At 56.7% G+C, this 12,055-nt stretch overlaps 1 protein-coding gene across 3 annotated transcripts in view; it reads right to left on the reverse strand.

The window, feature by feature from the left end:
* Positions 1–729: 729 nt before the first annotated feature.
* The window catches only part of MPPED1 (metallophosphoesterase domain containing 1), a 77,890-nt gene continuing 66,564 nt past the window's right edge, over positions 730–12,055 (reverse strand). For all 3 annotated transcript variants that reach the window (XM_025457228.3, XM_025457247.3, XM_025457238.3), the window contains exons 5-7: positions 7,006–7,121; positions 5,091–5,204; positions 730–3,125 (exon numbers count right to left, since the gene is read on the reverse strand). In XM_025457228.3, coding sequence (XP_025313013.1) covers positions 3,007–3,125; positions 5,091–5,204; positions 7,006–7,121 — 349 coding nt within the window. In that variant the 3' untranslated portion in view covers positions 730–3,006. The remainder of the gene's footprint in view (positions 3,126–5,090; positions 5,205–7,005; positions 7,122–12,055) is intronic.

Here is a 12,055-nt window from a genome sequence, read left to right on the forward strand (position 1 = left end):
AGCGCCACCTCCCTCATCCAAGGCAGCCCCATGGGAAGTGACCAGTGAATGTGATGTGGAATGTGTGTGGAGTGGAATGACTGTGGTGTGATGTGGAATGGATCAACAGATGGGAATGTGGGTGGTGGATGGATGGATGGATGATGGGCAGATGGATTGATGATGGATAGATGGACGGATGGATGGATGGGTGGGTGGATGGATGGCCGGGTAGATGGATGGATGGTTAGATGGATGGATGGATGGCCAGATGGATGAGCGGATGGGTGGGTAGATGGACAGATGGGTGGGTAGATGGATGGATGAATAGAAATGGTGAGACTTTTACAGCTTAGGTGGCTTTGAGACCTGGTGTCATTTTACCTGTCAATGATTTTCTTGGGTGACATCTGGACCGTAGTTTGATAAGGGCTGGGTTGAACATACTGCCTCCGGGAAGGGCCCACCGCTAAGAGCATCTTGATGTAAGTACTCTGTTTTGAGGAATCAGGCAAAGTACGTGAATGTCATAGGGTACCGAATGGCCCGGTGCCAGCCACCTCTGAGACTGCCCCACCCCTGGGGAAGCTGAAGCAAATGAAAGGACGCCAGTTGCTTCCACATGGAAGGTCTTTTGGCCTCTGAAGTCTGTCAAGGACCCAGGCCTGGGCTGGGAGGACCCCGTTCCTCCCCCACATGCCTCACACAACACCCAAAGACGCATAGGAAGAGGCGCCACATGGACATCTCTTTCTTTTTACAAAGACTTTATTGTCTGACATGCTTGACAAAAAAAAAAAAAAAAAATTACAGCCACAATCAAGTTATGCCAAAATGATTGAGGAGCACGCCATCATCTTTCATACCTCAAGGACTTTTAATGAATTTTCTTTCAAAGTAACAGCTGCCTTCATAACTTTTCCACATAAAAATACACCATATTCTGAAGATACCTTAGGAAAAAAATTTTTGAAGTTTATAGTTCTTGGTCCGAATAGAAATTCGGTAGAGGTGACTAAAAGGGCCTGTGTCTTCTCCACCCCGCGCGTGCACCTGTGCCCTGCACCTGGCCTTCCCCAGAGACCTTGTAAACATCCTCGGCCACCAGGAACCGCTTGGCCAGATTCCTGAAGTCCTCACCCCCCCAGGGCGCGGCTGGCCCCCGGTCCGTGCAGTGGTGCTGCTGCCGCGCTCCCCTCACGGATGGTGCCCCTCGCCCTGTGGGGAGCCCTGTGCCAGTGGGCAAGGACTCGGGGTCTCCCGGGACGCTGGGCTCAGACTACGGGATCCCACAGTGCTCCAGGGACTCTCTATGAGCAACAAATCAGAGAGGCTCTGAACAGGACCCTTAAGGGAAAAAAAGGAGCCTGGGGACCCTGCGTGGCCTTGTGGGGGCAGAGCTTTGGGCAGTGGCAAAGCAGAGGCTATGAAGCCAGAGACCAAGGCTCACGGCCTGCTTCTGCCCCTCTTGAGCTGTGTCCCCTCAGGCAAGTTATGTCACCTCTCTGATCTCGAGCCCCTCATCTCTAAAATGGGGCCAACCATGCCGATCTTGCAGGACCGCCTGAGACAATGAGAGAAGAGGGCGTGTTAGGGGCTGGCTGCCAGGCCTGGGCCTAGGGGGAAGTGAGCCAGCCCTCCTCTCTGGTGCAAGATTCCAGAAGGCACCAAAACGCTCAGCAATAGATATCAGTGGTGCCAGGTAATCCAATGTTGTTAAAAATCAAAATCTATTCAGAAAAATAGCCACGATGAACAAAATATCAAAATTTTGAATAAAGATAGACTCTGACCCTGCACGTGGCCATCCTGCCTCTCTCGCCTCACCGTGGTGAGACCCTGCTGGCTCCCTTGGGATCCCTCACAGATTCAGCCCCAACCCCCCACCCAGTCCTAATTTAAAGGAAAAAAAGAAGTCCCCCTGCGTGAAGCGGCCAGAGCCCAGGGCCTGCTCTGTCACCATGCCACCCTCCCGTCAGCACAACAGACTGGCACAGGCAAGGGCCAGGAAGCACTCAGCCTCTTCAGCTGTGGGCCCAGACACAGAACCCAAACGGTGCGTGGGGAACCCGCATGAGGATGGAACCCCATTCGAGGGCAGTAATGAGAAACACGAGGTCCACTCCATTAAGATAAGAAGGACGTGTGTGTGTATAGGTCTGTGCACCCCCACACGGGCACATACACCCGGCCTGCGTCTGCGGCCCCTCCAGCCTGCTGAGTTCTGCAGGGCCGAGCAGCCCCCACGGATCGGGGCCGTCCATGACTTGGGGACCCTCCATCTGGTCCTGGGCACTCACATGGCTTGTTCTGTAGAACCACCCCCACCCCCCAAAATCCAGGCTCCAAGCAAGCGCCTGGGATGCTCAGGCCATTGTTCAAGACGGCTAGATGCCCACAGGAAGAAAGCAGGGTCACAAGGCAAGGCAGACGGCTTGCTGGCCTGGCCAGGTGCAGTCCGAATTCCTGAGACGTCCCTGATCGCTCCCTCCAGGGCCTTGGCTGTGACACAGGCCTGTCTCCTCTCCGGCCCGGGAGGAGATGGCGGGTTCCTTGCACCCAGGCTAGAAAACCTACCCCCCCCCAGCCCTGGGGCTCGCAGCCTGTGTGGGCTCACAAACCCTCAGAGGGAGATTTTGTGCGAGAACTTCCAAAATGTGTCCAGGAGCAGCGGCTTCCCAAACCCACAAGGGTGTCCAACCGAGAAGGATGAGTCCGTCAGTTCCCGAGCAGGACAGGACCGCAAGCTTGTTAGGTCGTTTGACAAGGTACACGCGGGAATGTACACGCAGAAGACAGTCATGAGCACAGAACCCCTGACAGGGACCCCCAGGGTCCTGACTCCAGGTGACGGAGGCCGAAGAGTCAGGGGAATGTTTCTTCATTCCAAGGCCTCAACCCATCTGCTGGGCTGGTCCCCGTGGCCAGACGGGTTGTCTGCGTGGAAGGAAGGGTGGTTGGGGTCCGTGCTCTCGGCCAGGCGGATGTAGCTGATGTGGGCAGGAAGGGCTGAGACAGCGGGGGCAGTCAGGAGTTCCGGGGTGTGGGGAGGTCAATGACTATGGGCGGGTTCACAGGCTGGTAGTTCACGGTGCACACGGACGCGTTCACATAGGTGGTGGTCCCATCTGCCATGACACCGTAGCCTGGAAAGTAAGCAGACGCCGGTCAGGGCTGAGGGGTGAGGCCAGGGCCGGGCAATGAGGTGGTCTTAGTGGATAGTGAGAGAGCACTCGCTACAGTGGGCTGAACACATCCGGGGCAAGCTACCGAAACCCTCAACTTAGCCTCTTCATCTAGAAATAGAGGTGAGGATGACAGATGCTCCTCCTCGGGCTGCTGTGAGGAGCACATGAGATCATAATCCACCTACAGGGGCGCCTGGGTGGCTCAGTGGTTAGGTGTCTGCCTTCGGCTCAGGTCATGATCTCGGGGTCCTGAGATCCAGCCCCACATCGGGCTGCCTTCTCAGCAGGGAGTTTGCTGCTCCCTCTCCCTCTGCCTCTCTCCCCTCAAGCACTCTCTCTCTTGCTCACTTGCTCTCTCTCAAATAAATAAAATCTTTAAAAAACAATAATCCACATACAGTGTTCAGCCCAGTCCTTCAAAAGCACATGAATAGCACAGTGAGACCTCATCACTGACATCATCACCACCATTAGCATCATCACCATCATCATCACCACCACTACCACCACCACTACCAGCACCATCCTCATCACCATCCCCATCACTACCATCACCATCATCATTATCACCACCACCACTACCACCACCACCACCACCACCATCATCACCAGCACCATCATCACCATCGCCACCACCATCATCATCACCACCATCACCACCATCATCACCATCACCACCACCAACATCATCACGTACTTTCTTGTCTTAGCCTGTACTGCCATCATAGCCTTTTCCCACCATGACTACTTCTTAGAATCTTCATCTTTAAGCTCAGGTCACCTCCAAGCCAGAAGGGACATTCCCCTCCCCCTATAGGTTACCCATTCTTTGGTGCCCCCATTTTTCCTATACAAGTGTGATCTAGATCACACACAACCTCAGATCTGGTGGCATCACATGCCCTTGGTAGGGCTGCACAAAATGACAGCCATTATTGCTATTCCACAGCACATCCCACAGGGGTTGTCCTCTTCCTTGACCTCTCAGATTCTGCCTTTGGTAGCCTGTCTCCTGCCTAGAAGACTGTGAGCTCCGTGGGGCCAGGGGCGGTCTGATCAGTGCTGCTGTCTGCCGACACCCTGCACGGCCCTCGGGGAAAGGGCTGAGGCTCGTTTGCTTCTGAGCTGGAGACAATCTGATGTGGACCAGGCACATGTGAGGCCCAGGGGCCCTGGCCTCACACAGACAGAGGTTCAGGAGGCCAGAAGACAACTCTGGGGAACAACACCTGGGTCCCCATGCTCCATGGAGCCTGTGCACTTTCCGGTAGGGTGGGATGGGCCAGGGAGGCCTGGGGCAGGGGGATGAAGGTCAAAGGGAGCAAAAGGAGGAGGAGGTGTGCAAACGATCAGGCTACGGTGAGAAGCCCAAGGCCTAATAACGAAAGCCCTGTGTGCAGGTGTGGGGGCGCGGGCACTCAGGGCTGGACTGACACCCCCCGCCACCATCACAGCCACCCTGCCCGCTGCCCCTTGGGGGGAAGTGAACACCCCGCACCATTCCAACTAGGTGGACCCAGCAGGTGTCCCCAGCCCCCCGGGAGTAGAGCCAGAATGCCACGTGTGTATGTGTGTGTGGTGGGGGTGGAGGCGAGGTGCCACCACAATGTCTCAGGCGAGCAAGTGACCCTCCACGTTTATTAATACTTATTTATTAAGTATGCCAGGCCGCAGGGCGACAAGACCGGGCTGCCAGCCCTAAGGCCTCCCAGTGTGCCTCCGAACCTACCACATCCTCCGTGTCCCATCCAATGTCCCCTCCTCCGAAAAGCTCCCTGCCCGTGTCCCAGAGACTGTCCAGGGAGGCAGAGTTGCGGCCGGGGCCGGGCAAGCAGTGACCCCGTGTCAGGAATGAGCGGAGACGGGGGAGGAGGTGACTGGGTGGACGGAGGTGAGGAGCCCGCCCCCGCCCCCGTCACCCACCTTCGTGGATGTGGCCAAAGACGTGCAGCCGCGGCTGGACGCGCCTCTGCACTGTGTTGAGCAGCTCCACGCAGCCCACCCGCTGCATCTTCTTGGGGACCCAGTCCAGGAAGCCTGTGTGAGGAGACGGCGGGAGGGCGGTGATGGACGGGGTCCGGGTGGCCAGGCGCCCCGCCCCGCAGACCCCAGGCTGCAGCTTCGGGGTCTCCAAGTCACGGGGTCCCCGACTCCAGGCCCCAGGCAGACCCACCCCCGGACCCCCGCAGCTGTCCCTTGGCCGCCCTGCCCCGCCTCCGGGGAGGGAAAGCCTGACGGGAGCCTCGTCCTCTGCGGGGCCAAGCTGGCAAGGGCCCAGAGTGGGCCAGGCACTCAGGGTGGCACGTGAGCTCCCCCACGGGCTCAAGGCGGCCTCCAGGGGGCCATCCACCCATTGCAGAGACAGGCAAACCAAGGCCTGAGAGGGACGGGGGAGGCCCAAGGGCACCCCAGTGCTGGCAGCAGGGCTGCACCAGGAGCAAGATCTCCACGTTGGAAACTTCTTAAGCAAACATCACAAAACCCCGGGAATGAAGGGAATGAAGTCCATTCCACGCAGCACAGCTCCCGTGCGGAGTCTGGGTCCGCGCACCGCCAGCCTCCCGGAGCCGCCCCAGATGGCGGCTGCTCATTCTCCTCACATGGCTACGCAAACGAAGAATAATTGATTACTCCAAGCGAGACACCGGGGTTCATCTCGGCCCCTCTCGGTTTGGGTGGGCAGAACAGGTTTCTGCTGGTGGGGAAGGGGGATCCTCAAGGCCTCGGTCAGGCAGCCTGCTGTGTTAGTGCTGAGGGATGGAGGGGAGGAGAGAGGGGGAGGGAGAGGAAAGGAGGGGGAGGGAGGGAGAGAAAGGGAGGGGAGGAAGGAGGGAGGGGAAGACGGAAGGGGAGGGAGGGAGAGACAGGGAGAGGGAGGGAGGGGGTGGGGGGAGAGGGAGGGCCCACCGGGCCTGGCCATTCCGTGCCCCTCCACCCGCAGCCTGGAAGCCCTGGAGGCAAGCACCCCCAGAGTGGCCCCATCACTGCGGGAGGGACGGCAGGTCCCGTGCCCGCGGTGGGGGTGCGGAGGAGGCTAGCAGGCGCTGGGGAGCCACGAAGGGTCGTAGAGAGGCACCATGGCACAGCTGCGGGTTCGGAGGACTCCCTCCTGCGGATGCGGATGCGGGGACAGTGGAACGGAAGGGGCAGGACTGGGGGCAGGGGGAGCAGTGAGGGGGCCGTGGCAATCATCGAATAGGCCGGAGACACCGCCGGCCCCAGGTGGGGTCAGCAGGGCTGGAGAGGAGAGGAAGGGGCTGGGGCACAGTTCGGAGGTGGGATTGGAGGGACGCGCGGAGGCCAGGCCATGTGCGAGGGGACGGGGAGGGGTGGCCTGAGAGAGCCCCTGACCGCGGGACAGCCAGTGGGGCCTCGAGGCGGTTAGGCCACCGGAGTGCTGCCATCCGCCTGGACCAGGGAGGTGGCGGCGGGGCCTGGGAGGAGGCTGGGGCCTGGGGGCTGCCGGGATGGATGGCGCTGCAGTCCCCTAGGGGTCTCGCGGGGCAGGACAAAGCCCAGAGAGCCACCCTGAAAGTATTCTGCCCCGGGACGCGCGGGCCTGGAGAGTCAGGGCGCAGCCTCCCCTCCCCGCCCCGCCGCAGCCCCAGTGTGGAGCACGCAGGCCGCGACTCCGCCCTCCCTGGGGCACTGCGAAGGGCCCACGGGGGACAGTCGGTGCTTGGGAAGCAAGGGGGGCTCTGGGGAGAACTGTCCCCTGTGCCGCAGCAAGCCGACTCGGAGCTCACAGGGGCTGACCTCAGGGCTCAGGCGGGGCCCCCCCAACCCCCCCGCGTCCCCCCAGCCCAAGCCGGCCAGCTGATGGCCACCTGGTGCTTACCCAGTGGTGGTCCGTGGGTTATCAGGATGTCTACGCCTTCGGGAATGAGGTTCCATTTCTCTAGCAGTGCTTGGCCTCGAGGGAGGTTAAAGCCCCAGCCATAAAACCAGGGCTGCCTACGGAAGAAGAGCAGGAGGTTCAGAGAGGCCGCGGACAGGAAGGGGGGGCAGGCGGAGGCCTGAGGTCCTCAGGACCTGCCTGATGCTTCGAAACTCAAGTAAAGGTGACGACCACCGGGACTCAGCCAGAATCCTGACCGACTCGTGGGCCGGGCGATGTCACTGGCATCCTCTTACCTTTTCCTCGTCTTTCAACACAGTTTTTGTTTTTCTAGGACGAATTATTTCCATAATTTTTTAAAATGAAAGTTTAAAAAGAATCAGCTTCTGCCAATGACCTCTCTTGCTCCAGGCTCTTCTAAGGAAACTCAGAGCACATGCGCACCCACCCCTCACCAGGAAAACGCTCCTCTGTCTTCCCGCCCACGGCTGGGGCAGGTAGAGACCCCACCCATCATCGCCACCATCACCATCATCACCACCCAGGGACCCCACCCAGAGAGAGTGGCTTCCGAGTGGAGGACAGTGATTCCTGCTTTCCCCTGAAGCTCCCAGCAGGCTGCGTCCATCCCCAGCTCTAAGGGCAGGGCCAGAGGGACCCAGGCCAACTGGCTCACTGGTGAACGTGTAACCCAGATCCTTCCATTGGAGGGAATCCCAGATATTTCTTTGGAGGATGAGGGAAGATGAAGCTGTCAACCCTGTGTCTCAACCAGTGAGCTTCTTGCCTTAGAAACTGTTAGCAGCTATTAAGCTGTCCCAAAGGGCGATGGCTGGACCACATGGCCCAGGGGAGCCCCTGGGTCAAAACTGCACCGGTCACCCACCATACCTCTGCACTTCTCACTTACATGGGCCCAAAGAAAGCCATTTGATTGGGCTTCCATTTCTAACAAAAGCATCCTACTAAGAACCTCCCTTTAGGCCTGAGTCATAAGATCTCACATTAACATAGCCCTTTAATGTTTACAAAATCCCCATCATCACCACCGTCACCATCATCCCCATTATCACCACCATCATCACCACCATCATTATCACCATCATCACCACCGTCACCATCACCACCATCACCATCATCACCACCATCATTATCATTATCACCATCATCACCACCATCATCATCATCACCACCATCAATATCATCACATACCATCATCACCACCAGCACTCTCACCATCACCAACATCACTGTCGCCACTGTTGTGGGTCACATTGTGTCCTCCAAAAACATAGGTTGAAGTATGAACCCCCAATACCTGTGAATGTGACTGTGTTTAGAAATAGGGTCCTTGCAGATATAATCAAGCTAAGATGAGGTGATAGCAGATTAGGGTGCGCCCCTAATCTAGTGACTGGTGTCTTATGAGAAGGTCCTGTAAAAACACAGAGACAGAGGGAAAAGGTCCAGTGACAATGGAGGTGGGGATTGGAGTGATGTTGTCTACAAGCCAAGGAGCACCACCAGAAGCTGGGAGAGGGTCATGGAACAGCTTCCCTCTCAGGGCCCTCAAAAAGGACAAATGTTGGTGACACCTTGATCTCAGACGTCCAGCCCCCAGACCGTGAAAGAATAAATGCCTATTGTTTTAAGCTCCCCAGTCTATGGCCCCAGGACATGATACAGGCATCATCACCACTATCACTGTCATCACCACGGTCACCTCCTCACCTGCCACCTCAGGGACCTTCACACAGGCAGCATGGGTGGGCAGACAGGTTTCTTTCTTTATGTTTTATGGACGAGGAGACTGAGAACAGGAATTATCACCTGCATCTCCTGCATACCTACTTTTTTGTCAGCTACCGTCCAAGTACACGGATGGTTTTCCTGTTACAAGAACCCTGTGAATTAAGGACTCAGTATCCCCATTTTACAGATGAGGAACCAGAGGCTTAGAGAGGTGAGGTAACCTGGAGACTTGGCCCCGGGCGTGCTGACTCCCAGGCTGGGCACCTCACTACCACTCACCTGCCCACACATACCATACAAGTCAGCTGGGAGGCTGGGCTTTCATCTTCAGGGTCTGTCGCGTGCCCAAAGTGGCCGCTAACATCCCTCTCATGGCCCATACGCCCTTCCAGGGTGAGGCTGAGACCTCTGGTTGTGGACCCAACGGCTCTACCTGTTGCCAGCCACCTCTTTGGAACCCCAGGCACCTCATGGAACACCATTTGAAAACCCTGATTTCGTCCCACCATGGTACATTCTGGACAAGAGGACTGAGGTTCGGTGAGGGGCGGTGAGGTGCCCAGGGTCACACGGCTCATCGGGGGAGAAGTCATGTTTGAACCCAGGCCTGAGTCTCTGTCCCCCCAGCCTTCATGCCTGCAGTACCATCTCCTGGAGCCCAGGTTTGTGAGGGAGGAAGATGGGGCACCACGGTGGCTGTCTGGGCGCCAAAAGTCCTTTCATCATTTCAGACACATGCCGAGTCCCCTCCATTGCCGGCCTTGCTCATCTGGGACCCCTGCCAGGAACACTGGGTCCCTGATCTTCCCCTCCTGCCTACCCTGCCCTCATGCCACATGTATCCTTCAGAGCCCTGCCTGCCCCACCCTGCCGCTCCTCCTGCACCCAGCAGCAGCCCAGAGGGGAATAAATGTCGCATTAGGGAATGGTGGTGAGTGACGGAGGCCTGGATCAACAAATCCCTCTGTTAACAGATGTCAGGACTTTTCCTGTTGCCTTGGGATTGCAGCCTAAACTTCAAAGCTCAAAACGATGCCCCATATTCAAGAGAGCCCCCAGGCCCTACCCAGAAACACTCACTAAAAGCGGGCAGAGCTCGCCAGGCCACCATGGCCCCAAGCCCCTGCTGACCTACGTTTTGGCTTTGAAGAAGGGGTCTGTTGGCTCCTGCCTTGTTCTTGTAGGCGAAGCCGAAAAGATTCCCTCATACCTAGATATGAGTGGATCCCGGAAGAACACCTGTATGGGTGGGGGCCTGGGATCTGCACTCTGAGGCTCTGGGAGGAGAAACAGATGGTGAGAAGGAGGCACAGAAGGGCTGAGTCCCCAGGTTTGGGCTGTCCAAGGGATCCCCAACCATAGGAAGCACCTGCCAAGTGAGGAGACCAGGTGTTCGGGGCTGGGAAATAGCAACTGGGTGGGCTGCCCTGGGGACAGTCCCCTCAGAAGACACCTCCTATCACTGGCAGGTCCACATAGGCCTGCCCTTGCACATCTGCATAAAGGTGAGAGTCCTCTCCACAGAAAATGCACCCCCCCCTCCACACACACAATTTTACACCCATCTTTAAGGCAATCTTGGGGTTGGACGGACTTGGGTGAGAATGGGTCCACCTCTTACTACCTGTGTGACCTTTGGCAAGTGACTCGACTTCTCTCTATGCCTTAATTTCCCCATCTATAAAACAGGGATAATAATACCATCTCAATAGGGCTGTTTGGAAGGATTAAATCCATTAATCCATATAAAGTGCTTAAAACAGTGCCTGGTTCAATGCATTGTAGCTGCCTTCATCACCATATCACCATCATCATCCCATCTCCATCATCACCACTATCACCATCATCATCCCATCTCCATCTTCACCACTACCACCATCATCATCATCCCCACCTCCATCATCATCATCATCATCATCGCAAGCAGCAGCATCACCACTATCACTATCACCAATACCACCATCATCACCACCATCATCAACATCATCATCATCCCATCTCCATCATCATCACCATCACAAGCAGCAGCAGCACCACCATCATCACCACCACCACCTGATGATGATCACCATCATCATCATAACCATCACCACCACCGTCATCACCACCATCATCATCACTATCGCTATCATTATTGTGGCCCCTTCCTGAAGCCCCCCCATGGAGGGTGCATGAAAAACCTTTGACCTAAGGCAGAGTGTTTCAAACTGCATTTTGACGGCTCACAACAACATTTTTTTAAAAGGAAAAGAGAGCATCATCAAAAAGAGTACCTCCTAGCAGGGAAGGATACTTCAGTTAAATGTATTTATATTTAAATAGACACCCACGTATGGATGTAGTGAGTCACAATGTAAAGTGCTTTTCCTACCATGGTTCCTGGTCAGAAACGGCTAACAGTCCCACTCCGCATCCACCCGAGGCTGCTCCTGCCCTAATAGTCTGAGCTCACAGCTCTGCAACCCTGAAGACTCTGGGTACACTCAAAGCCCCCTTTTGGTGGAACCAGGGCAGACTCACTGCAGAAAGGGCTGCAGCAGCCTGGAAGCCACTCAGAAAGCCAAGCCTAGTGGTCCTCCCAGGAGCCCAAAGGCCTGTCAGCCTCTGGGGAAAGAAGCAACGCGTTTCTGGCACTGCCTTCCAAATCCGGGATCTATTCTTCAAAAATCTAATCAAATATTTACAAGACGGGATGAGGCCTCATCTGCATGGAGAAAAGGCATCTGTTAGTTCCTGTGAGCCACAGCAAGGGGTAGCTTCTTGAAAGAGACACTTCGAAATAGATCAGAGACCCCACAGACCCCCAGAAGGAGACCCCCGCAAGCCTCTGCCGGCCTCAGCTTCCCCTCACCCAGCACCACCGAGTCTTCCTCTGGGGCAGCGGTTCCCCACGGAGACACCTGCCCCGTTCTTGGAAAGACAGCACCTCAAATCCTGGGAAGGCGCCGGGAGGCCCTGACGGCTGAGTTGCTCAAGGCACGGAGGCTGGCATCAGACCTCCCGGCTCTGGGCCCCCGGGCTGCTCGCTTCACCTGTCCCAGCAGAATAACGATGCCTGTGCCCCCAGACCTTCCCCCCGAGGGCAGGGGCATCCCTGCTGCCCGCCGTGACCCTGCACAGAGGGGAGGAGAGAAGGGGGGGTGAAGAGGCTTGCGTTTCACTCCCACTATGAAAACTCCTAAAGGCCCAGGAGCTCCGTCAATGGGAAAGGGGAGGTTCTAGATTTTATTGAAATTTTAGGAGAAGGAAGCGTCAAATCATTCATGCAGACATCCAGAGGAGACATTTCCCAGGATGG

The sequence above is a fragment of the Canis lupus genome, chromosome 10 (genome assembly GCF_003254725.2).
Source record: "Canis lupus dingo isolate Sandy chromosome 10, ASM325472v2, whole genome shotgun sequence".
NCBI classification, from domain to species: Eukaryota; Metazoa; Chordata; class Mammalia; order Carnivora; family Canidae; genus Canis; species Canis lupus.